The 24647-nt window shown below is 56.3% G+C and overlaps 1 protein-coding gene across 19 annotated transcripts in view; it reads left to right on the top strand.

The window, feature by feature from the left end:
* MEF2D (myocyte enhancer factor 2D) overlaps positions 1-17251 on the top strand; it is a 76126-nt gene extending 58875 nt beyond the window's left edge. For 13 of the 19 annotated variants that reach the window (XM_052795493.1, XM_052795481.1, XM_052795480.1 and 10 more), the window contains 7 exons: positions 1898-2108; positions 4871-4927; positions 8550-8740; positions 9147-9167; positions 12529-12658; positions 15126-15351; positions 16856-17251. In XM_052795493.1, coding sequence (XP_052651453.1) covers positions 1898-2108; positions 4871-4927; positions 8550-8740; positions 9147-9167; positions 12529-12658; positions 15126-15351; positions 16856-17186 — 1167 coding nt within the window. In that variant the 3' untranslated portion in view covers positions 17187-17251. The remainder of the gene's footprint in view (positions 1-1897; positions 2109-4870; positions 4928-8549; positions 8741-9146; positions 9168-12528; positions 12659-15125; positions 15352-16855) is intronic. The other 6 variants (XM_052795497.1, XM_052795499.1, XM_052795498.1 and 3 more) reach the window with 3 other exon arrangements.
* Positions 17252-24647: the final 7396 nt, after the last annotated feature.

Below are 24647 nucleotides of genomic sequence, written 5' to 3'. Positions count from 1 at the left end.
GCCGGGGAAGCTTAACAAAAGCCTTGTTCGCTAAAGAGAGGCCTCGCCGTGGCTTCTGCATTTGGTGTTTGTAATCGCTTTTAATGAAAACAGAAATCATTGAGGTTTGGCTGATGTGTGCATCTTCTCCCTCAGATTTTGGACTGATGTGCAAGCCGCCTTCTCTAGTTGTGTCCTCCCTGGGGCGGGGGGGGGACCTGGGACCACTTAACCGGTGGCCTGGGTATGCATCTCGCTGCACGCTGGGGCAGCGTCAGCCTGATGCTTGTTTGAAGGTGCAATGGGATAGATAACGGCTTAAAAGCAAAACTCTACTCTCCAGTTGGTGTATCAACCACCCGGCTTTATCATGGCATTGCTTAAGATGCAATGCACAGGGGTCAGCTTTTCCTTTCCCTTCCCGGGAACATGCACGCGCGCAGATGCGTTTGCAGTGATTTATTACACGATGCTGCTTTGGTGTTCATGCAGCGCCCAAGAAACCTTCCTCCTCCTCATTTTGCGGGAGTGCAGAGTAAGCTCCTGGGGCCGAGCAGAGGGAGGGCTCTGCGTTACAGCTCTCCCCGGCAGTCTGTAAAGGTCTGGGAAATGCCGAGCCCAGTCCATTTGAACGGTGGGCTGGCAGCCCTCAGAGCAATGCCACAGCGCAGGCTCAGAGCCGCCATCCTCTGAGCTTGGCTGCAGCCACGGGATGTCTCTGAAGGACGGGATGCCCTTGAGAGGCTGATGGGGAGGGTTTCCAGCAGCGAGGTGTGGGTGAGCACCACTCCCTCCTCCCATCCTCCCCTCTACCCTCAAACAAAATCACCCATCTAGGAGCAGATTTCTGGAGGGGAGGGGGCCACAGGGCAGCAGCCCCCACCCAGCTGCAATGGGGGGGATGCTCGGCTCCCCTTGCCCTCGCCGGTGCAGCCTGCGGGGTCCCAGCTCCGGCCCCGCCATGGTCTCATCCAGTGCTGGGCTGCTCTGCCTCTCCAGCCCTGAACAAATTAAAGTGGGACTTTAGCAAAGCCCCCGCTAAAGCCTCTAAGCAGGTGCCTGCTCCTGTTAACGAAGAGCAAATCAGTGACATAAGACAGACGGCTAGGATAATCACGGCGAGTCTGGCTCCAGCGGGGACGCTGGTAGGTGAAGCTGGTCCTCGACCTGGGGCCAAGGATAGGGCTTTAGCGATGCTCCTGTTTCCCTGGGGTCAGCTCCTCCTCCTTCCCAGCAGCTCCCGGAGTTGCCAGGATGGATCCCAGTGTCACCTGGGGACTGTGTGGACCAAAACGAACCTTTCCCAGATGCTCAGCTGCTGGCAGCAGTGTCAGCCCAAACCTGTGATCCACTGCCGGCTCTTTGGGAGGGCTCTTCCCATCCCACTGGATGAGGAACAGCCTCGTAAAACCTCTGCGGACTGCTTGGCCTCTGCAGCAGGATGAAGGGCAGTGCTGAGCTCGGCCGCTCTCGCTGCTGGCGGGGGTGGACCACCATGCTGCTGCCTGCCTTCACGCTTTGGGGTGTTTCCAGCCACCTCTCTGCGGGCTGCTGTGAAAGCACTGGGGGTAAATAAATACAGCCTGAAAATGAGACCAAAGCAACTGGTTGCAAAGCTTTGATGTGTGCGAGTAGACAGCCGATGGCTCTTGCTGGTATTCACTGGGGGGGTCTGGGCTCTGGTGCATCCCTCCGAGATGCTGGCATTGGCAGGGTGCAAGCACAGCAGTACAGGTCAGCAGTGAAATGGGGACTTGGGGGGACCTGGACTGTCCCCCCTTTTTCAGCAGTGGGGTGTTGCTGCTGCTCTGATGCAGGATGAGGCCCATTCTTGCTCAGAGCCTACAAAGTGAGGAACTTCACCCCTGCTCCTCACCTGGCAGTGCCTGCTCCCCTTTACCCCCTGCTCTCTGTTCAGTCCGCAGTGCCTGCTCCGAACTTCGCCATGCCCGTGACGGTGCCGGTGACCAACCAAAACACGCTACAGTTCAGCAACCCGGGCAGTTCGCTAGTGACCCAGTCCCTGGTGACCTCCTCTCTGACGGACCCCCGGCTCCTCTCGCCGCAGCAACCGGCGCTGCAGAGAAACACCGTGTCCCCGGGGCTGCCACAGAGGCCAGCCAGCGCAGGTGAGCGATGCCATGTCCCTTCGCATCCCCGCCTCCTCATCCTCCCTGCGAGAGGCTTGCTGGGCATGCAGCGCCGAGCACGGGACATCCCAGGAAGCAGGGGACACCCCCACTGCCCCCCTCCCCTGCCTGGGGGCAGGACGTGTCCCTGCATCCGTGGGTGGCAGGAGCAGCCTGGAACAGTTGTTGCCCATGGGTGCTTGCTCCTGCCCTCCTGCCAGAGGTCGATGCCCCCAGTCTGTGCCTTGGCCCCAAACTGGGGGTGACCCCCCCGCCTTACCAAGGTCTTTTTGAGAGCCGGATCCCTGCAGGGATCTGTTTCGAGGTTGGGCAGCGCAAGGAGATGAGTCACCCGGTGCCGTTCCCAGGCTTGGGGGTGGCTGCCGGCATCCCGCTCACCGGTGGCACTCCGGTGACATGGGACTGCTGCCTAAAAAGGGCTTTTCTGAGTCGGGCTCTGCTGGTTGCAGTTGGTCGCTGAGCGATTACTCATGTGAATCTGCTGACAGATTGGAGGGAGCAGTCGTTTCCAGCGGGGACCGGTGGTGGGTGGTGGAGGGCAGGTTGGGGGAAAGCTGCTCGACACCCGTGTCCCCTGCAGTGGTGGGGGGATGACGATGACGACGTGTGACCACAGCCCAGCTCTCCCGCAGTGTGATCATAAATAATAATAGTGTGCAGAAAGCCCCTGCCTGCTATTTTGGTTGTCGCAGATGGTCTGTAAAAATCGCACGGGCTGCAAATGGCACAGCCGGTGACTGTGACCATCCGGACATCTGGGCGGTGGGCACTCGGCTGCGGCCCCTGGGGCTGTGAGAGCTCAGGGAGGGCTTTACAAAGGGGCTGGAGGGGTACAAGAAGGGCTGGGAGGTGCCTCCAGAAGCAGGTTGGGTGGCTTGGTCAAAGCGAGCAGAAAGAGGTGCCTGGGTTGGGATGCAATAGGAACTGTGGTTCAAAGCCGGCTTGTTTGCTTACTGCTCTCTCTGCGCGGTCTCAGGGGTGGCTTGAAGTGCTCAGATACCAGGATGAGGCTCCCAGACCCAAGGAAGAGGGGTCTTTCTTCTCTAGGACTGGTCCCAAAGAGCAACATCTCACTCCAGGCTGGGTGGCAGAGCCCTCCTCGGGCACGGACAGCCGGAGCGTCGGCTGCAGGGATCTCCCCTGCCCTCTCACAGGCCCCTCTGCCGAAAAAAAAAAGAGGCTTTGTTGTAATGCAGAATCTGCTGGAGGCTCGCTGTTTCCATCTTGCTCGCTTGCCGTTCGTTTGAAGGGGGATAATTTCGTGGTTGCGAGCGCAGAGGTGTTCCAAGTCCGGCCATCTGCGTCTCATTCACTCGCTGCCTGGGACACGGAAGAAATCCTGTTTATAGGAGCCAGGCCCTTGCATGTTAGAAGAGGGGTTTTTTTTTTCCTTGAATCTTTTTTTTAGCAATGCGCTCGAGCTGAGAGCAGAGCGCTGTGGTGTTGTTTCCAAAGCAAATGCGCAGCAGAGCGCTGGGTTGGGATCTCGGCGCCAGCCAATGCCATCTGCTCAGGGACGGCGTGGGAGAAGGGTGGCCGAAGGGGTTTATGGGGCTGGGAACGAGGTCAGCATCACTTGCCCGAGGGGGTGAGCCCACTTTGGCAGCATGGCACTGGAATCTGGGGTGCAAGTGGGGTCCCGAAGTATGGCACAGCCCCCAAATCCTGATGGAGTCCCTCCTCCAGGACATCAGAGGCATGGGGACATCTGGCTTTGCATCCCCATCTCTTGAAGGGAGGATGCTACGGTGCCGCAGCTGCCGTGTTTTGGGGGTCACCTTGCCCTTTTTCAAGCCGTAAAATATTTTTGGGACCACCACCATCCCTGGTCGTGCTCCCACATGGGGAGCAAACGCACTTCCCTGCACGGCAGCAGCTCAGCCCTCCAGCACTCCTCCTGCTTTCAGGGGCTCGCTGCAAGCCCAGACCTGAGAGCCAGGGGCTGGAAAAAAGTTTTTTCTGTCTCAGGTTTCCCCATCTGGGGTGAGAAGGGTTGGGCAGTGGTTAGAGGTGGGGTTTGGGATCGGAGGCTCCTCGTTCCCCTGCTCAGGGCTCCGGGATGACTGCGGTTGCAGCTCCGGAGCCTCCGTGCCGGCTGTTGGCCGAAATCACCGCCCATGGTGTGGCCAGGCAGCCCTAGGCTGTGAATAGGTGGCTTTCAGAAATAACTCAATAACGAGGCAGAAAAAATAAAATCTTCTTGCAGGCCAGGCAAAACGTTCAGTTTATTGGGGATAAAAAGGCCTCTGGTATGGTTTTTCCCGGCACGGCGGGGAGCGGCAGTGCTTTCCAAGCGTTGGGACCATGGGAGGCCGAATTGTAGCAGCGTCCTGGCAGCGCGCAGGGATGGTTTCCATTCGGTGCGAACATTACAGGGGAGATAGTGTTTCAATTCTTGCTGCTGGGGCTCTCTTCCCCCGCAGCACCGGCCCCGTGTCCCCCAAAGCGAGGCTTGGAATAAAATAGCCGCAGTGTTTTCCAAGCCACCTCCTTTGGAGCGGGCTCCTGTGCCGCCTGGCTCCTTCCCAAAGGAAACGGATCTGCCTGGATAATGTTTCCCAACCTGATCACCAGGAATGCTGCTCATTTTGCCCAGGACTTTCTCCCTGGGAAGGCAACACAGCTCATTTTCCTCTGCCTTCCTCCCTCGTGCTCCCCCTCCTCCTCCCCCCCAAAAAAAGGAGAGATGCTCACCCTGTTTCCAAGCAGACGGTGACCCCATGTTTCCAATTGCTTTGCAGGGGCGATGCTTGGGGGAGATCTGAACAACACGAACGGAGCCTGCCCAAGCCCCGTGGGTAAGTGAGGAGCTGTTGCCTTTCGGCAAGTGGTGTGGGCGCTGGGACCTGTGCCCTTGGCTCTGTTTGCCGCTCCTTGCCTTGGTTTTCCCACACGTAACGTAGGATTTTGCTTTGCCATTCAGCGCCATGGGTTGATGGAGAAGCCCTAGGGAAGATTTTGCTGTTGTTTGGCATGAGGAGCTCCATGCCAGCGCCTTTGCTGGGGGCTGCTGGTTTCAATGGAGACCCCAGAAACCGAGGTGGGGGTAGGTGCGTGCGTGTCCTGGGGGCCAGCATCTCCCCTGGGTCTTTGGGAGAGCTGCAAACCAAGGGGCTGATTGAGATAGCCACCGAGGACCGTGATTTGGGCAGCTCTGGGTTTAGCTCCCCACACTGCAACCAGTTCCTCCCCTGACCTCAGGTGAGTCAACACCTGATCTTCATTGTGCTTGGGGGCTATAAAGGAACTTTACTGCAAGGGAAAAGGCTCATTAAGGTCCCTTTACACTGTGAGAGCCTCAGTGCTAACAAGGCTCAGACCTTGTGGCTTAGCTTCCCCAGCTATAAAATGCGCTAATAATACCTCCTTCCCCATGGTCTGCCTCCGCTGTCTGCAGGGTGAGGTCTTTGGAGTTGGCGCTTGCGTAGGTACAACCCAAAAGCCAATGACAGCCCCTGGGTCCTGCTGGGAAGCAGCTGCCACTACCGGCACCGCTGCTGCGGGCTGGGGCAGGGTGGGCTGCGGTCCAGGGCTTAGCAGGGTGGATGCCGTCCATCCCCGGGTGAGGCGGAGCGAGGAAGGCAGCCTTGCACCAGGAGCCTGGCTTGTCACCCCCTCAGAGGCTTTTTTGTGGTGGTGCTCCAGCCGACAGCACAGAGGAAGAGTGTGAAATTCAGCGTGGCCCCAATTAAGACCAAATTGGAACGTGGGTTCCACCGGTTGCGTGGACGGGGCTGGTCCAGACGTGGTTCTGCAGCACCGCGGCCCCCCCCCGTCCCTGTCCCCCTGCACCGCGTCTGTTCCAGGAATAACAGTTTTCCCTGTGCCGGGCAGCAGCCATGCCAGCACTGGGGGAATTTCTCCCTGGCTGCACCTCCAGAGCAAACCCTGCCAGGGCAGCTTGTGGGGCTGGCATCTCGCCGGGGCCTTTGCAGCACCCGACACGGAGCTTTGCTGCTGCTTCGAAGGCAGAGGGGAAGGGGCTGTTGTGCCATGGCCCCCAGCCACCTTTGCGGCCCCTTCCCCCCCCCCCCAAGACCGCCCCCACGTCAGCTGTTGGGAGCAGCCGTGGTGGCTCGGAGCTTGGCAGGGCCCGTGAATGTCAGCATTGACGTCACCAGAGCATTCCCTGCGTTCCTGCCGCCGCTCCAGGAAACAGGCGCGAGGAGCAGGGGCAGCCCGGCCATGGCCAGCCCTGGACCCCCACCGTCCCTGGGGCTCCCCATGCCGGCTGTGGGAGGGGAACATGGCTGTGGCTCTGGCACTGTGCTTGCGGTTTTTGGGTACCTGGGACATCCCTTCCTCCTCCTCCTCCTCCTCGTCCTCCTCCCTTGCAATCTCTGCAGCACCGAGCAATCACCTGCTGCCTCTGAGTCATCAGCCGCCGGGTGCTTCTGGCCGGATCCTGCAGCAATGCGGGCTGCATCCCCATGTCCTGCCTGCACGCCATGGCGTGCACCATCCTCAGTCCTTCTGGGGGTGGGAAGCACCTTGCCCATCCTGCCTGCCCTGTTGTGGGGGGGATGCTCTGCCCTGGCTAACCCTGGCTTTGCTGCCAGGCTCAAATTTACACCAGGGGGGTGCAAAGGCAGCCCGGAGTCCTCTGCTTTTGAACCCATTTTTGGGGGTCGGTGTTATCCAGAAATCCTAGGGGGAGTGCAGCCCTTCTCTCTCCAGCTCGTGGGGGTGGCTGGATCCAGGCTGGGCGGGTCTCCTCCGATGGCAGCACCCAAGGTCCCCTGCCAGGGAAGCCCCTTTGGGGGTGAGTGGCAGTGCTGGGACCCAAACCTGGTCCCCGCCAGCGCTGGGGCCACCCCGATCCACACCTCAACTGACGCGCATGATAATGTGGCATACCTCAAAGTGGCAGTTGCCACGAGAGCCGCGTGTGCATCCACATTGGTGCCACCTTGGGAAGGAGAATATCCAGGGGTTTAACATTTCTTTTGGCTTTGCTTCCATCGGCTTTTGCACGGCCACTGGCACTGCAGGTAGCAAAGGTAGCCCAGGGAATTTTATGCACCTTGCAGGCGAAATGCATGTAGTTCACAGTGCGTGGAGGTACCCGGTACCTGATAGTACCAGGTGCATGCTTTAGACGCGGTTGCTCATGGTGATTCGGGACTGGGAGGACACCTCGCTGGCAACAGGAAAGCCTGTCCCCTCCCTGGGGCAGGGACATGGATACAGGATTTGCAGTACAGGGCTGCCAGTCTGCAGCAGCCTGGGCATCCCTGATGGGCAGCTCCCAGGCAGCTGGTGGGGCAGGATCTCTCATCCCCAACGGCATCGGTGGGATCAGACCCGTGGCTCCCGGGGTGCGTGGCCGTCCCCCGTGCCTGGTTTACATCGTAACATCACCGATGTGTCCGGCCCCGGGACAGCTCTGGGAGAGGCAGCGGCTGGTGCTCAGCCCCCGATGAGCACGCGCCACGGCTGCGGCGTCACTGCCACCAGCCGCCTGCTGAAATGCAGATGTAGCGCAATGGTAGATGTGATTAATAATGCAATCAGCGACCTATTTTTCCCGGTCTAACGTGCAATGAATATGAGGGCTGAATCCTGGTGATTGCTAAACGCCTTTCTATCTTTGGGGCCTATTCATAAAAAAAAAAAACCCACCCTCATCAGAACAGTAATCTGATCCAATTTATTCCTTTCCTGATGTTCATCAAATCTTTTCCTTTTTAAATTTTTTTTCTTCCTTTCCTTTCTTCTTTTTTTTCCCCCTCTTTGCACGTAAAATGGGGGCACAAAAATGTCCTTAAGTGGGGCAGCAGGAGGAGGAGAAGGAGGGAACCTCAGATCTTCAAAGGGGCAGTGGGATCAGTGAACCGAGTCCTCGCTCTGCCACAGCCCCTTTTCGCTGCTCCGGTACCATAAAGAGACCTTAAAAGTGAATGTAACAGTAATTATGCCCCCCTTGCTAGGGCCCCAGTACCCTGCCAGAGCAGCATAAAGAGGCCTTGCTGCAAATCAGGCCTGTAATATTTATTGGTTGTTATTGCAGTAGTGATTGTGGGTTCCTGCAGGTTGTAGAGCTGCTCCGGGTGCTGGGAGCTCAGGCTCTGCTGCCTGCCCTGCCTCTGCCCCTGCCTGGCCCGGGGCAGGTTTGCCTGGTCTTGGTGGGGAGGATGCACCCGCTGCAGGCATCCGAGCGGCTGCCAGCGCTACCCGGTTTGCTCGGGGCTGCACCGCACTGCCGGCAGGTGGGCAGGTACCTGCTCAGGGGCAGCGGATGAACGTGCCTGGTGTGCAGGAGGGTTTTGGGGAGCCTGGGGGGATGCGGTGCTGCTCTCCCAGGGAGGAGCACCCATGGAGCCCCGCTGTGGCACCGCTCGCCGTGCATGCATTTACCACCGCCGTGCATTCACCGCTGTGCATTCACCTTCTTCCTTTCTGTCACCCATTTTCCCACAGGAAATGGCTACGTGAGTGCCAGAGCCTCTCCGGGTCTCCTTCCCGTGTCCAACGGCAGCAGCTTGGGCAAGATCATCCCAGCCAAGTCCCCGCCACCGCCCTCCCACAGCACGCAGCTCGCCACCAACAGCCGCAAGCCGGATTTACGTGTGATCACCTCGCAGAGCGGGAAGGGGCTAATGCACCATTTGGTGAGTGCCTGACAGAGGTCTGCGAGGAGACCGGGGTGGGAACGCATCCCCTGCCAGCAGACAGGTTGCAGGGTGGACTTTGTGCTGGAGCAGATGCAGTGTGGGCACCTATTCCGTGCCATAGCCGTGGGAGCTGGCTGGGGCCGTGCTGGCGGGGAGACCTGAGGAGGAAGGCTTGGATTCCTGTTTGCACCATGCCGGATGCAAACATCATGGTGCAAAGCTCTGTGCCCTGCAAACAGCACAGTGCAAAAGCCCTGCATCGGGCACAAGTTTAACCCGTGTGCACCATACGTGCCCCGTGGTAGGTGAGGGCACAGTGCCGGCGAGCATGGCGGCGCGGCAGTTGGCGGGGCTGTCGAGTTAATGGTGCCTCTCGGTTTTCTCTCTGTTCTCCTGCGGGCAGACGGAGGACCACTTGGCTCTGGTGAGTTCCCTGCTGAGCGCGCATCGCGGTGGGGTGGGATGTGGGCCGCTTGTCCCGTTGGTCCCCACACCCTGCCCTGGCTTGGCGAAGGCGTGGGGCGCGCTTAGGGGGTTGTCACCGGCCCCTTTGTCCTCCGTTGGGAACGCAGCGGGATGCGGGCGCCAGCACAAATGTCACATCCAGTCCTGCCACAGAAAATCAATCCTGAGAAAAACACACTTTTAGGAAAATCAGGTTCCTTATGGAAAAGAAGGAGCTGACATGAGCTGTAAAGTGCCTGTTTCTCCACCAAGGCCAAAAAAACTGTGCTGGTTTCCCAGGGGAGGTCAGCCTGGGTCCCTTTTGGGGCCGGTGCTGCACGGAGCCAGCCTGGACACTGCAATCGCCCGGGGACCTGCCCCGTGGGCTTGCTGGAGCCACCACAGTTTACAGCACAGGAAGAGCTGGCCCACTGCCACCACATGAGAGATAGGGAGTAAATCGGGCTCTTCCCATATTAAGGATATTATTTAAAGCCTGTGTAAATCCACTGGCTGGCTAGTGCACTCCCTAAACCTCCTTTGTGCACAGGGGCAGTTTTCCATGTTATTTTTATGGCTTTTCTCCCCTCCTCTGTCCGCCAGCAAAGTGAACGCCACCTTGTTTGTGGCAATGATTCATCCTGTTCTGTTGCTATTCTGGTGCAGGGCAGATGGGCGACAGGTCAGCGCAGCGAGGAAAGGGCAAGAGCTGCTGTAGGATGCAGCTAACACAGCCAGGGAAAAGCTCTCCAAAAACACAGGAGTAAGCCAATACCTCTCGCAGCCTGCAAGGAGACTCTCTTGGCCTGGGAAAAGATTGGCCAGGGCTTTGGCAGACTTGAATTCTGCCCCTCTCCATGCCCCAAAACCCTTCTTGCTTAATGGCCCCCTCCCAGCAGCTCTGTGCCTCAGTTTCCCCATCTGCAGAGTGAAAACAGTCACCACCCACCTCCCCATCTGCTCATCACCGTTCCCGCTGCCAGAGGGCATTGCCTGTCTCCGAGCTGGTGGAGCAGCTTGCTTTAGGCAAAAATCAGCCGGGTTGGCATTAACAGTTTTAATTGTTAGTCTGAGCTAACCCGGCTGATTTTTGCCTGAAGTGAAGTACAGTCCTCGCCCAAGCCGAGCTGGCAGCTGGGAGGTGGAGGGTGATGAAATCTGGGAGCGGGGGGGACAGGGACCTCAGCACAGCTGGATCGGGAAGGGGAAAGCAGAGCCGTCTCGGCTGCTCTGCGGATTCATCCCGCCTGGTGCAGATGCCCCCCTGCCCCCTTGCTCTGCTAACCTTCTCCCCAGATTTGCTCCCTCCATATTGCTCAACCTACACACCAGATCTTCTCTCTAAAAGGCAACTCCCACCTCTTACACACAGGCAGCCAGATGAATCAGCTGCCCCTCCACTGAGACCTGCCCCGCTGCCCTTAACCCTTTGCCTGTGGGCTCAGCCCCTGCCCACCCTTAGGGTTAGCTCCCGGCAGCTTTAGGCTCCGAACGCTGTCTGCTCTCTTAGTGGGTTCAGAAAGGTGTCCCCCCATTTCTCTAGACTTCCCTGATCCAAAGGGTAGAGCAGGATCCATTCACCAAGCCTACGGCGAGAAGCGAGCTCACCTGGGAGCATGCCTGCATGGTTTTGTCACGAGCCTGAATGGCAGTTTGCAACCAGGAGCATTTTGCAAGGTGCACGGCGGTGTGAGTGGCACGGGGCGGGGCGGGGGCAGCTTGCACACTTCAGCACCTCCTACCTGCATGAATCGGGATGAAAATTTGGGTGATTCCTGCAGTGCAGCCGGGTCTGACATCCCCAGCCCTCTCCTCGTGGTGTAACAGGGGTGGCTGCTGCCCCATTCCCAGAGCGTCCCACCGCCCCAGCCCTCCGGCACGGCCGGACTCGTTCCCATGCCGGCGCTTTCCCGGGAAAGCCGTAGAGCCCTGGTGCAAGGCTGCCAGGGGACAGAGGAGATGGGGCTGTGGGTCGCATCCTGCTGGGCTGGCTCAGGGTCTGGTGCAGGCAAGAGGGGGACGGGGCTGAATCCTGCCCACCGTGAAGGCATTTCTCTGCCGCATCCTTAACCAGCGAGCAGTGGGCACGGCCGAGGGCCGTTGCCAGCGGGATGCATGCCAGGAAAACCTGCTCCTACAGCCCCAAGGCTTTAGCAATTAGAGCCCTGGTAATCGCCTTCCCTGAGTGGTGGGGAGGGACCTGCAGGCTGGGCAGCATGTGGGCGCAGGGCGCTGCAAATCCAGTACACTGGGGTACTGTCACCCTCATGAGGTGGCAAGGGCAGGGGGTTTTAGCCTCCAGCCTTATCCCAGGGGAGGTCTGCATGGCCGTGAACCATGGCAGGGTCCCATGCCCAGCCCTAAAATGTCCTGGGAGCCCTCAGCACCTCACAGCAAGCCAGGAGGAAGGCTCCCTGGGGATGCAGCCAGCCTCGTGCCAGGCGTGATTTAAGCTGGGCACTGCCCCAGTCTTCACAGGGTGACGTGTGCTGGGGTGCTTCAGATTAGAGTCAAGCCTCCTGAGTCTGATTTAAATCAGATCAGCAGAGACAGCCTAGATTATCTGCCTTGTAAACAGGGCTGAATCTGACCCGTAGATCTGCCCACGTAACTGCCTGGAAAACCATGGAGGGAGGCTGGCATGCACCGGTCCAAGGGCAGAATTTTCCATAGTGGACCTGCTAATGCCTGAGTCACCCAAACCTCCTGAGGGCACCGAGCCGGCAGGTTGCTGAGCACTGGACTTTAAGTTTAAGGATGCCGGAGTGCTTTTAAAATCCTGAGAGCAATGCTCAGCATCCTCAGCTTGCCTTAGAGGCAGGAGGCTCATTTTTGGACATCAGTGCTGCAGGGAGGAGGATGTGTCAGCTCTGTGCTGCGTTAGCCAGTCCTGCTTTGGTTTGGTACCTTTATCTCACTCCCTGAGTAGCACAGCAAACCTCATATGCATCCTCTGGAAAATAGTGACTCTTCTTTTTTACATCAGAAGGAATACAGACTGAGGCATCCCACTGTTCGTCCCCCTCCATGCAGGCAGGGATGTTGCTGGTCCTTGCGAGTGAAGCCCAGCCCTGGGCAGAAAGGTGACCCAAGGCCAATGCCAAGTGACCTGCAGATGAATGTCACAAGGGTCCTAAACGTCTGTAACTGGTGTGGCTTGCACTTTGCTTTGTTGCAATGAGCAATGGCCAGAGTCTCCGTGATCAGCCTTGGCTGCTTCAAAGGCTGGTGCATGCCCAGGGGGGCAGCTGCAGACCGAGGTTTTGGGGGGCCATAACCCACGAGGACAACAGAGTAAAATGCGTTTGGGTTGTAACTCCCTCTCCCGTTTGCTTCCCCAGCAGAATACGCAGCGGTTAGGTGTCTCCCAAGCAACTCACTCTTTAACCACACCGGTTGTTTCTGTGGCTACTCCGAGTTTGCTGACGCAGGGGCTGCCTTTCTCTGCCATGCCCACAGCGTACAACACAGGTAAGAGCGCACAGCCCGGATAAGAGCCTTCCGATGGATAATTTTATATGAGAGGGAAATGTGCTGCTGCAAGCACATGCCTGGCTCTGCCCGAGCAGCTGCATCATCGCTCGTGGAACTCGCTGCCGCAAGACGTGGTCAAGTCCAAGTAGTTTCACAGGATTAAAATCAAGGGGAAACTCATTAGATAAATAATGAGAAGTCACTGTCATATCCAGGGAGGGCTGTGAGGGCATGATTCTGTCACGCTATAGCCCATTGCGCTGTGCTGGCAGAGCGAAGGTGCTTTTAAGTGGATGCTAATTACAGCTACGCCCATCTCCAGGCTTTTGAGAGCTCTGGGTGATGTTGTAATAGGGGCTTAATGAAAATGAGCGTCAGGCCCCCAAAAGTTTGGGAAGAATGCAAACCAGCCTGCTCGTAGGCACATCAGATTCGGGCTGGTGGGGGTCGAGCTGGCCTGAGGCGACGGTTACGGCGCACTTGCTTGACCGAAGGGGTTGTTCATCTGCGACCTGTCGAACCTCCATGAAGACTTTAAGAACTTGCTGGTTTCCTGCGTAACTCACTTTGGCATTTGCTCAGAGAAAAGTTTGCAAAAATGTAAAAAGCTGCTTGTCTGGAAGAGCCCAGAATAGGCGTGTAGGGAACTCCCTCTCCTAATTAGTAGGTGTAGCCCAGAAGATGCCTGTTTGTGCGTGACGAGTAGGCTCCTCTCCCTGCATGGAAATCGTTGGCCGTGTGGTCCACCAGCCAGCCTATGTACAGCCAAAGTCCCCAAAATAGGTTTTAATTGAGCCCTGTGCTGCTACCACTGAGGGCAGAGGGGGGGGGGAGCTGAATTTCAGCTTTCTGTATTTATTTTTCTCTTGCAGATGACCACAAGCAGAGAAGCGTTCCCACTCGGGTGCCTTCGGTGTCTGTGGCTGGGATGTTTGCTAGAGATATTGCAGGGGTTATCCTGTAGATCGCTGTAGGGTGCAGATGCCCTGAGCAAACTCCAAACCTGGGCTGTTGCCACTTGTTCTTTGCAAGGCTAAGCTATTAATTGGGTGGGAATTGTCTCCACTTCGGGCCGGTGAGGTTGTGTTGAGCTTCCCACTGGCCAGGGTTGCGTGTCCTTTCCCGTGCTTGCTCTGCAGCCTGATTAAGTCAAACCCGACCGTTCACAGCTTTGAGATACGGGATGGCTCCGGTTCAAGCTCTTGGTGTTAGCTGCGGAGGCGGCTGTCGTAACCAGTGGGTGTCAGGAGCTCCTAAACCAGAACGGCTGGTGGTGGTGGCGGGGTCGGGGGGAGGCGTGTAAAGAACCACGCAAGACAAAAAAACCCCAGTCCTGGGACTTTCTGTAGGGTGTGCCTCCAATCAGCCCGGTGGCTTTGGCAGCGGTTCAGCGCTTTTGCAGCCACTTCTTTGTGTTGTGCTGCTGCAGGCGGGTTTGGCCCCGCTGGGGTGGGGTGGGCTGGGCTGAAACCACAAGACACCCATAACGCTGGCGAGAAAGGGGGGAGGGGAGCTTGGGATAAACGCTTGGGGACCGTGGGTTCTCTGTATCAGATGCAGACGTGCTTGACCAAGGGTTTGACCATCTCCAGGAAGAGCAGTCGCCCCCCACCCCTTTGCTCCATGCTGCGTCGCCGCAGGTTTTCCCACCTTTTGTAACACACACACCCCCCCCCCCGGAGTTGGGATACTCGGCTGGGGTTTGGGATGCTCCCGGAGTCGTGCGTGGGAAGAGCATCCCCCTCCCCTTCCCATGCAAGGAGGCGGGGGGGGGCACCGGGGGGGACGGCGGCGGGCGGAGAGCGCCCCCTGGTGGCGCGCGGGGACGGGCCGTGCACCGGGGGGGGGTGAGGGGGGGTCAGCACCTCCCGGGGCTTGGCGTTTGAAAGCCGTCCGTCCTCCGGCGGAGGGGGGTCTGGGGGAGTGGGGAGTTTCACGCACCACGGTCCGTCCTGGGTGGGCTTGGCACTGCGGGGCTGTGTTTGCTGTTGCTGTGATTTTGGGGGGACGATGGTAAGTGTGTGTGTGGGGGGTCCTGTTAGCAGCTCATGCCTTGAAGGTAGAAGATGACCAGATGTCAGGAAGACATTTTTTACGCTGCAGGTGGTGAGGCACTGGCCCAGGGTGCCCAGAGAGATGGTTGATGCCCCATCACTGGAGACATTCGAGGTCGGGCTGGACGGGGCTCTGAGCAACCCGATCGAGTGGGAGGTGGCCCTGCTCATGGCGGGGGGGGTCGGACTAGGTGACCTTTAAAGGTCCCTTCCAACCCAAACCGGTCTATGACTCCCAAGAGATGTGTCCCTCTGAGCGGCATCCCTGTGCAGCTCACGGCAATAGCGGATAATCTCAACGTTGTGGCTGGTTTGTGTCTCTTGAGCGGGTCTCCATCTCCTTGCAGCGCTCAGGGCTCAGTTGGAGTTGGTTTGACATGGAAATGACTGAAGGGCTCTTTCCTTTCCAGATTATCAACTGACAAGCGCCGAGTTGTCTTCGCTGCCAGCATTCAGCTCACCTGGTGGGCTGTCACTTGGCAACATCTCCGCTTGGCAGCAGCAACAGCAGCAGCAGCAGCAACAGCAGCAGCAGCAGCAGCAACAACAGCAGCAGCAGCAACAGCAGCAGCAACAGCAGCAGCAACAGCAGCAGCAACAGCAGCACCTGGTTCCTGTATCACTAGGAAATTTAATGTAAGTGAAATGGATACCAGGGGCCAATCGGTTGATGTTGTCAAAGGAAAGAGGGAATCAGGGAATTCCTCCAAAGTGCCAAACCTGCAGAATCCGAGCTGTTACTCCTCCGTTGGGTTATTGTCAGCCTCCCACTGCAGAGCCCCGGCAATGACACTGTGCTTCTAGGAGGCAGGAGCAAACATGCCCACAGCTGCAGGAAGAGCCAGACCAGCCAGCTTGTGAAGTTTGGGAATCCTGTCCCTACCACTGTCATAGGAGTGAGCCTGGAGTCCCCAGATGAGATCAGGGCAGCGGTGTGCTAGGTGATGGATGCTCTCTGAGAGCTGCTTCTTGCTGTCTATCCACAGCAGGATTGGTCTCTTCAACTCAGGGCTGGGAAGCTGAGATCCAGCAAGAGCCAGAGTTAAATGGGGTGGTCGTTACAGAATAAGATGTCTGGAAATAGCGGTCCCGCTAGTGTAGAAAGAGGGTAGCTTTCAATACTGAAAATGAATTGCTTTACTCCAGGGAAAAAAATACATGCACTTGCATATTGGAGCAGGTTTTCTGAAGTGGATCCACTTTTGGTCTGGAATAAAGCATCCACACACAGACCTTTTTCAGAGTATCTTAGTCAAAATAAAGATTTAAGCCACTTGCCTACGATCACACTAAGACTGTGGGACAAAAAGAGGCAAGAATTGAAGAGGAGGATTCAGTGACTTTGCCCCAAAGCCAGCTTAGGAGTAAGACTCTGACATCCCCAGCGTGAAATGCCAGGTAGATGTATGGAGGCACCAGGCTTTTGCACGGGGAGTTCAGTGCATTTCTCCACTGCCTGGAGCACGTTTTCCAGGCAGGGCAGGCAGCAGCTTCCCCAGCAGCTGCCCAGACCTCCTGCACCAGCGGGGCTGCAGGACGTGTGGCAAGCCTGGATGGAGTTTCGGGTTGTAGTGAAGAGGCTGTAGAGGTTCCCGGCTTGGAGGAAAACCACCCGTCAGACCCCTCCGCCAGATTTGTGCAGCCCACGGGGGATGCTGGGGTAGAGCGGGACAGGGGTGTCTCAGCCTGTCCCCCTCCTCCGCGCGTTTGAGTGGCTGCTGTGGGGCCGGCAGGTGGGATCGGTGCTGAGTCATGGGGTGCTGGTGGAGGAGAGATGCTGCCCGCAGGGGTTGTGCAGGGTCTCATCCTGGTGCAGCAGTGATGCATCATGGTGAGTGTGCAGATTAGGAATTCTGGAGTCGTAGTAATTCATAATTCTAATTATGAATCCAGATTCATAATCTAATTCAGATTCATAATCTAATCCAGATTCATAATTCTGGATTCATTCAGCCATGGGGTCTGTGGGTTATGCATTCTGTGGATTGGAGGGTAAAAGGCCACTGAAAAGATGAATGATGAGAGACTTCCCGTTATCTCCTCCTCCACCTGTTTCTTCCCCTTCCTCCCCTCCTGCTCTCCTCCTCCTCCTCCTCCTCCTCCTCTCCCAACCTCATCCTCCTGCCTTCCGGCCACCCAGACAAGGGAGTCACTTGTCCCACACCACCACTTTGACTGTCAACACCAACCCCAACATCAGCATCAAGTCGGAACCCGTCTCGCCCAACCGGGAAAGAAACACTGCTACCCCGCTCAGCACCTTCCCCCACCCGCCCCGGCACGAGCCCACGGGCCGCTCACCCGTCGACAGCCTCAGCAGCAACACCAGCTCCTACGAAGGCAGCAGTGAGCGGGACGACCCTGCCCGCCCCGATTTCAGCTCATCCCTGGGCCTCCTGCGACCCACCAGCGAGCCCGAGGGGGAAAGCCCCTCTGTAAAGCGTATGCGGTTGGATACCTGGGTCACATAACGGGTCCCCGCCGTCCCTGGGAGTGTCGCCGGCTCGCAGCGGGGCCGTGGGGAGGGGACGGGAGGGTTGGGGGGGTGGGGGGTGCAGGGGCGAAATGGGCTACTGGGATGGGGTGGGGGGAAATTATCATAAACTGCCTGAGAAATAGCTTTAGGATTTGTAGGCATTCATTCTAGCGCAGCAGGCGATGCACGCAGTACATAAGGCGCTCTTCGGCCGGGGGCTGCAGGCTTGGGAATAGCCAGGCATGTGGGGAAGGGGGGGGGGGGGTGGAAGTTAAATACCTGCGTCCTCATCAAAAAAAGCAGTCCCTGGCGATGCTCATCCCCACGAGCCGGTGCAGACAGGCGAACCAGGCGGCAGTCGGTGCCTGCTGACCAGTGAGACCCCAGGGATGTTGGTATGTCCCCCCCTCCCTGGGAGGTCGGACCGTATCCCTAGAGAAGAGCGCCTGCAGCAGGACAGGATCTGAGGGGAGACAGGGCACAGAGCATCCCCGAAACGCGCCTTTGAGCAGTGCCTGGGCTCTCCCAGGTCCACGCGCAGGGAGGGACAGTTCAGACACGATCCAGCTCTCAGAAAGGTTGAAGGGCTTTGGCACGTGCCGGTTTTCCTAAAAAAGGGTTTTCCTAAACCTATTTTCCTAAACCTGTTGGGAAGGCAGGCTGGCATCAGCCGGGGGCGGCACAGAGAGCCCAGCTTCAATATTAAATGTGATGCAGATGCATCCGCAGCCTGCTTGTGCTGCCTGGGTCCCATAAAGGTGTGGCATGTTGGGGAAATAAGAGGCAGATTTTTAAGGCTTAATCCTGTTTGCATGAAAAATAGGTGCAGACAGGATCCTTTTGGGCAGATAAGGGAACTCCCACTATTTCTGGCCACAGTCATTTTAAAACTGCAGTTAACCTGCAGAGGGGAAAATCTTGCCTCTGCCTGGGCGCAGCGTGTTTGAAGAGGAAGGATGCGTTATTGCTGCTTTTAAAGAAAATTGCAGATTTTACCAAACAAAATTTGTAAATGCATTTTAAAAATGCATTCCTATTCCCCATGGGCCAAAGCTTTAGATTAGAAAAATAGGAATAAATTATTTTTATTGAAGGATGCAACTGAAATAATTATCCTTTGGGATTTTGCCTGAAGGTTTCTAGACCTCAAAAGGTGAGGGTGAGCTGTGCGGAAAATCTGCTGAAGTCTTGATGGAGTGATTTAGTGGAAGGAAAAAGGAGGAAAACCCAAGGAATTTCCTCATGTTGCCACTTCCTCTGGCAGTTTCCCAGGGACAGGCAGCAGTGCCCTGACCCCAAAATGCAGCAGCCAGCTCAGGGCTTGAGGGTTTGGAGGAGAAAGAACCATTCCTGGCTGGCGTAGGCTTTTAGGGATGGGCTTTCTCCCTGCAGATGCTCTTCTCTGGGATGCCGGTCCCCCGTCCCCATCCCAGCCTGCTGCCTTGTCACCCTTGCACCGCCTGCGCGGGGACAGCCCTGGCCCCGCTTCACCCCTGGGGTCATGTTCACAAAACCAGCACAAAACCTGCCTGGATGCCACCTTTGCCAAACAGCTCCTTCGGTGGCCGGAGCCTGGATGGGCTCCGGGGGCTGTGGAGAAGCTGGGAGCTGTTTTGGGGCCAGCATCCCCCCTCAAGTCAGTGCAAAGAGAGAGGAGCAAAAAGTCACGGTAGGATTTGTAGCTCTCCTAGTGCCCTCCACCGAGCATCCAGTGTCCAGCTCAGCCTGCTGAAATGAGTCGTGTTGCATAAAGATGTGCTGGGATGATGGCAAAACTAGAAGCAAATTTATGTTTTTTTATAAACTTTTTCTAACCAAGCGTTTTTCCCAAAGTTTCTAATTGGAAAAACAATACCAAAAAAAAAAGATGATTATCATTGAAACAAACAGGGGCAACTTAAAGTGAGTGGCTGGAGGAGGAGAGGAAATCCTCCAAAAATTGGGTGAAAATTAATAGCTTTGAGAAATGATGGCCAAAGAGGGAAAATGTGGCCGTGTCCTGCCCGGTCGGGCACAGCAGTGCACAAGCTGCTGGCTAAAAAGAGCCTCGCAGTACATCTCCCAGCACGTCCCTTCTGAGCTAATGTCTACCCTGACTTTTCCTCCTCTCCCCAGTGATGAAACCAGTTCGGATGCGGAGACCTGGCAGAGGGACTAGGGTGGCCGATGCTCAGCCCGGGACTGACCTGCCAGAGCCACCGATGAGCTAATGCGCTGCGGTGCCGGCTCACGCCGAGCCTTGCCCGGTTATCCGCATCTCACCGAAGCCCAGGGCGAGCACCGTGCCCTGAAATCCCTGCCTGCGGGAATGAGGCCCCGAGAGATGGGCTGGCTAAAATTTCCCCATACAAATCTTTGCAATATCAAATTGCTGCCAGAAAAGTTTTTCCAAATGGTGATGATTTTTTTTTTTTTGAATGATAAATTTTAATGCCCTCTCCTGTTCCCACGCTCTGGAGGGCCCCAGGCAGGTGATGGGAATCCCGCAGCATCGGGGAGGGCTCCTGGCAGGTTTTGTGTGGTTAAAACCCCCCTGTCTCCCCTTCCCCAAGCTGTACCCAGTGGGTACCGCGGTGTGCTGGGGAGATGCTCGGATCTCACCTCCAAAATACCGGCGTGGCATCGGTGACAGAAGCGGATCTCCCTCCCTCCGCCTCCGTTTGTCCATACGGGAAGTGGGAGAGACGCTGCAGACCGTGGTCCTCCTCGCCCACGCTGACCCCCCCTCGACCCGGCGATGCTGGGCGTACCGGACACGCACCTGAGCTCTTTGCACGGCCTTGCTTTGGAAATTAGGTGGGATTAACGACCTCTCATTGGTCTCATTTTATATTTTTTTTCTTCACAAAAAGAAAATAAACCCAACCAAACAGTTTCTCCTCCACTGGGGAGTGGCGCAGCAGGAGATGCCGGCAGAGCGGCTTGCTCCGGAGACCCTGGCGGGGAGGAGATGGTGAAGACCCCCCCCCCCGGCACTCGACGCTGTCCGCGCCGCCGGAGCATCGGTGCAGAGCAACCCCGAGGCGGGGGGGGGGGAACCAAAAAACAGTTTTGCTCATTAACTTCATGCCCTGACTCCCAAGTTCACACTTCTACCTTGAAGCTGAGAGCCTGGAAAAAACAAAATCCAAGACATAGAAACGCTCTGGGTTACGTAGAGATGCAGGTTTAGACCTACCTGGAGGGGAAAGCGTGAGTGGTTTGGCACCGTGCCATGCTGTGACCTTCCGGAGCGGATCCGCAGCAGCGTGGCGGCGGGACTCGACGATCCCCTGGGCTGGTGCCACGGGCAAGTACGGCTCGTGGGAAAAGCGGGGATGCCCCGGGTCAGATACGGCATTAGCTTCACCGTTGCGGTGAAATGGTTTTGGGGGTTGGTTTGTCGGGGGTCTTTATTTTGTTGGGGGCTTGGGGTTTTTTTTTTGTTTGTTTGTTTGTTTTTGTCCGGGTCATTATTCTTTATTTTCCCCCCAGACTGTAGTATCCAGTAAACTCCTCCTAATTTTCAAAAGACAACGAGAAGAATGACAATCTAAGAAACCAACACCCTCCTTTGTGCTTCTATAAATACGTTTCTGATCTAATTTTATTTCTCGTGCTCATCTGTACTGTTGACAGTTACAATTGTGTATAATTTTTTTTTTAATTTGGAATTTTTGCGTTGTATAGGGTTTAGTTTTAAAATTATATATATTTTCCATTTTTTAAAAAGGGGTGTTGCAAAAAAAATTGCACGATTTAAATGACAATAGTTAAAATGCTGCAGTTTTTAGAGATGTGGAAGCAAAATGGAGCTTATTTATTCTCAAAGGCTATAAAGGTGTAAAATGCATGAAGAAAAAAAAAACATTTACAAAAAAAAAAAAAGACAAAAAAAGTGTAACCTGAACAAAGTGTAGCGTTAAAAATTTTAAAGGATGGCAACAACAAGAAAAAAAACAAAACAAAACAAAAAAAAACCCAACAAAAAAACAGCTAATATATTGTGTTTGGGCTAGTTTGCTTTTGTTTTTAATTGTTCCTTTTTTGGAGAATGAAATACAATTGTGTATATTTTCATATAAGAAGTATGCACTGATATGTTTCAAAAATGATATATTACTTTCTAAAAGTGTGGTTACTTACCAAAGTCTGTTTCTGATCTTTACCTTCTTGAAATCTCTGTGGATCCCTCGAACACGCGCACGCTGGGGCTCAACGCCACGGGCCGGATCCAGAGGTAAGCTGGGGTGGTTTGCACTCCGGGGCCGGCCGCCGAACGGTGCAGACCCCCCCACTCCAGCCTCTGCCAGCATCGGCCCCCTCTTCTCCCTCCGGTTGCTCCAGGACTCCTCTGGTCCCCACGGAGAGATGGGGATGTGGGAGCCCAACGCCGGTGCGGCTGCTTTTGGGGGGGACGCAGGGCTGGTGCTGGTGGATGCGGCCGCAATGCTGGCGTTGAGGGGGTGGCTGTGATCCCCCCCATCCCGGGAAGGCTGGTCTTTCCCAGGATTTGGCAGAGTCGAGGCTGGTTAGTTTTTGGGGTGTTTGTACCGGCGGTGGTGGGGATGGGGCTGGCCAGATCCGTGGTGTCCAGGGATGATGCTGGAGAGAGCAGTGTTACGGGGCGAGGGGGGGGCGGGCAAATGCAGAATAAAGGGTACATCCATGTGCCGGGGGGACACAGGGAGTCGGTGAGGTCTCTGCTGCCGACATGTGCCAGGATAACTGGGGTTTTGGCCCTGGTTGGTGCAGAGAGGAGGAGAAGGAGGATGGAAGGAGGTCGCAGGGTCTGGCTCGGGTGATGCTGCTGCCGGCAGCCGTAGCACCCGGATGGGGTGGGAAGTCACCTGCCCACCCCAGGATGAGATTTGGGGATGGAGCAGAACCCTAAATGATGCCTCAAACCTCAAATACCAGGGTGGGCTGCCGGGGTGCATCAGGCAGGCATTGAGGATGGTGATGGATGGATGGCAACGGTCTCACCCGCTCCAGGAGTGGGGGGGGGGGCTGCGGAGGCAGTGAGCCAGTGCCAGGTTGGGTGCGAGGGGACGAGTTGACCCCATGCTAACGGGGCGGTTTTGGGGGGATGGCGAAGAGCCTGGCTGCATCGGAAGCTTGGATGAAGGCTGCTGGGGCTGAGGGGGGGTTGGTGCCAGGACAGGTGGGGGGGTAAATCTGGTTGTGGTTGTGCAAGGGGCACCCCCGAGCCCCGTGGGGAGGGGGTTGTGGTCATGGTGGGGAGACCCTTGGGGAAGGGGTTTGTCACCGTCACGTATATGGGGCCGGAGCTGGGGTTGGGGGTCTGAGGGCAGATGGGGGTGTTAAAACCAGAGCTGGTCACAAAGGGCCATGTGTGCTCCTGTGGGGGAAAGCGGAGCAAGGAGAAAGAAAAATGTTTCCTTTTCTTCCCCCCTTTTTCACTTTTTCTCTTCCTCCCCCCAAAAAGTCTCAGCAAACCAGGGAAAAAGCAAATTTGCAACCACCCCCACCCCCCCATTTTCCTTGAAAATTCCACCTCCTGTGCTTTTTTACCCTCCTTACATTGCTCAGTTGGGAAATCCCCTCCCCCCAACACTTTTGAGGGGAATTGGAAAGTTTGTCACCAGCTCTGGGGAAGGAAAATGCTGCAAACTGCCATTGCCTGTGCAGGATTCGGAGAAGGGGCTGTGGGCAGGGCTGCGGGGTGGGGGGGGTCTCTGTGCCCCCCTGGCATCCCCACCGCGCTGCCGGCTTTCTGGCAGGGGTGAGCAGGGCAAGCAGCCCCTTGGGGTGGGGAAGGAGTTTGTGGCATCTTCCCAGCCATGCCTTGTCTGTGCCATCCTGCCTTCTCCTTCCATCCTTCTGGCTGAGGGCACAATTTGGGGATGTTTCAGGGATTTTGAACATCCAAAGTGGCAAAAATTCATCCCCATCCGCCTCTCCTGGGGCCGCAGGTGAGTCCGTAACTGTGGGCTTCAGCTGAAGGTTTGCTCTTGTTTTGCTTTCCCATTTTCACGTAATTTTACTCCGCCTTTCCTTCTTCCACTCTCGCTTCACTTTTTTTTTCTTTTTTTCTTTTTTTTCTTTTCTTTTTTTTTTTCTTTTTTTTTTTCCAACAAAAAACCTCAACCAGACCCATAAACCAAGTATTGTGTTTTCGCTACCTCCATCACCCTTCCCTATCTGAAGCCAGAAGCCATGCTCGGGATGTAAGAGGGCCTTTCCCCCTTTATTTTTTCCTTTTCTCCAGAGATTTTATCTCCCCTGTCTGCCCTTCTCCCCCCTCCTCCTCTCTCTCTGATCTTTCACTTGTATTTTACCTGGCTACTGTAACTGTAAATAGCGAGTTTCAATATGTTAGCAATGGTAACAGTACAGAAAACTGTTTTTTGGGTTTTTTTGGTTGTATTGATATGAAATGAGATTATATTTTTGTCAGAGTATATTGTAATAATACTGACTTTGGACATGGCCGAATTGTACAGCTATTTCTTGTTCAACCCTCTTGGCTCTTCCCGTGCACCCCCTTCCCCATCCCTCCCCAATTTTCCATGTCCCAGACCCGGACCCTGCCAGGCTCCCGGCTGGGAGCAGCCACTTGGCAATGGCTTGCGCACCAGGGATGCTTTTCTGCAAAAGGTCCCCAAAGTGCTGACATGTCACCCGTGGGTCCAGAGAGGTCAGCAACACCCAGAAATAGCTTGGAGCGAGCCTTGGAAATAGGGAAGTACCTGGTGCGCAGGGATGCTCTGGCTCACTGCTATGCTCCCAGCAGGAACAGGGGACCTCAGAGGAGTGGACGGGGTCATCCCAGCTCCCCTCTCCTCCCCAGTGCGTGGAAAACCCCCTTTGTTTTCCAGTTTATTCCTCTGGAGCTCCATCCTCTAAGAGCTGTGCCTTTTTGGAAATATGCTTTCCTTAAGCCAGAAGAGGGTGGTGTGGCTCAGGCTGCACTGAGCACCTCGTTGCATCTTCAGAGCAGGCTGGGATGGTTTTCCGGGAACTGGGGATTTTCTAACATCCCCAGCCCGATGTCGTTCGGAGAGGTAGAGAAATGCAAGGCATCGCTGGGCTGGGGTGGGCTGCTGCCCCCCGGCATTTTACCACAGGGCATGGGGTAACCACCAGCTTCACGGTGGGGGGAAAAGAAGGTATTTCTTTGAGTTTGCAGAGGGGGATTTTCCTACTGGTACCACTCGAGTCACCAAGACGTAGAGACCGGTGCGGTTCCTCGCTCTCCAGCCTTGAACATGCCACAGAGTGGTACGGAGCATCCTTTCCCTGGGTGGAAACACGCTGGCGTAGGTTGAATGCTGGGACATCCCCATGGGCTCCCGGCATCTCCCTTTGAGACCGAGGGGCAAAGCAGCCCCTGCCCAGCCCCATCACCCAGCTCGGGCCATGACTCCCCTCCTCCCCATGGCTCTTTCCAAGCAGTTTGCAGGCAAATAGGATGCTGAAATGGGTGGGGACCATCGTGGCTGTGCTGCTGTCC

Source organism: Harpia harpyja, chromosome 9, assembly GCF_026419915.1.
Source record: "Harpia harpyja isolate bHarHar1 chromosome 9, bHarHar1 primary haplotype, whole genome shotgun sequence".
NCBI classification, from domain to species: domain Eukaryota; kingdom Metazoa; phylum Chordata; class Aves; order Accipitriformes; family Accipitridae; genus Harpia; species Harpia harpyja.
The sequence above is the reverse complement of the archived record's forward strand: the minus strand, read 5'-3'. Positions and strand labels throughout refer to the sequence as shown.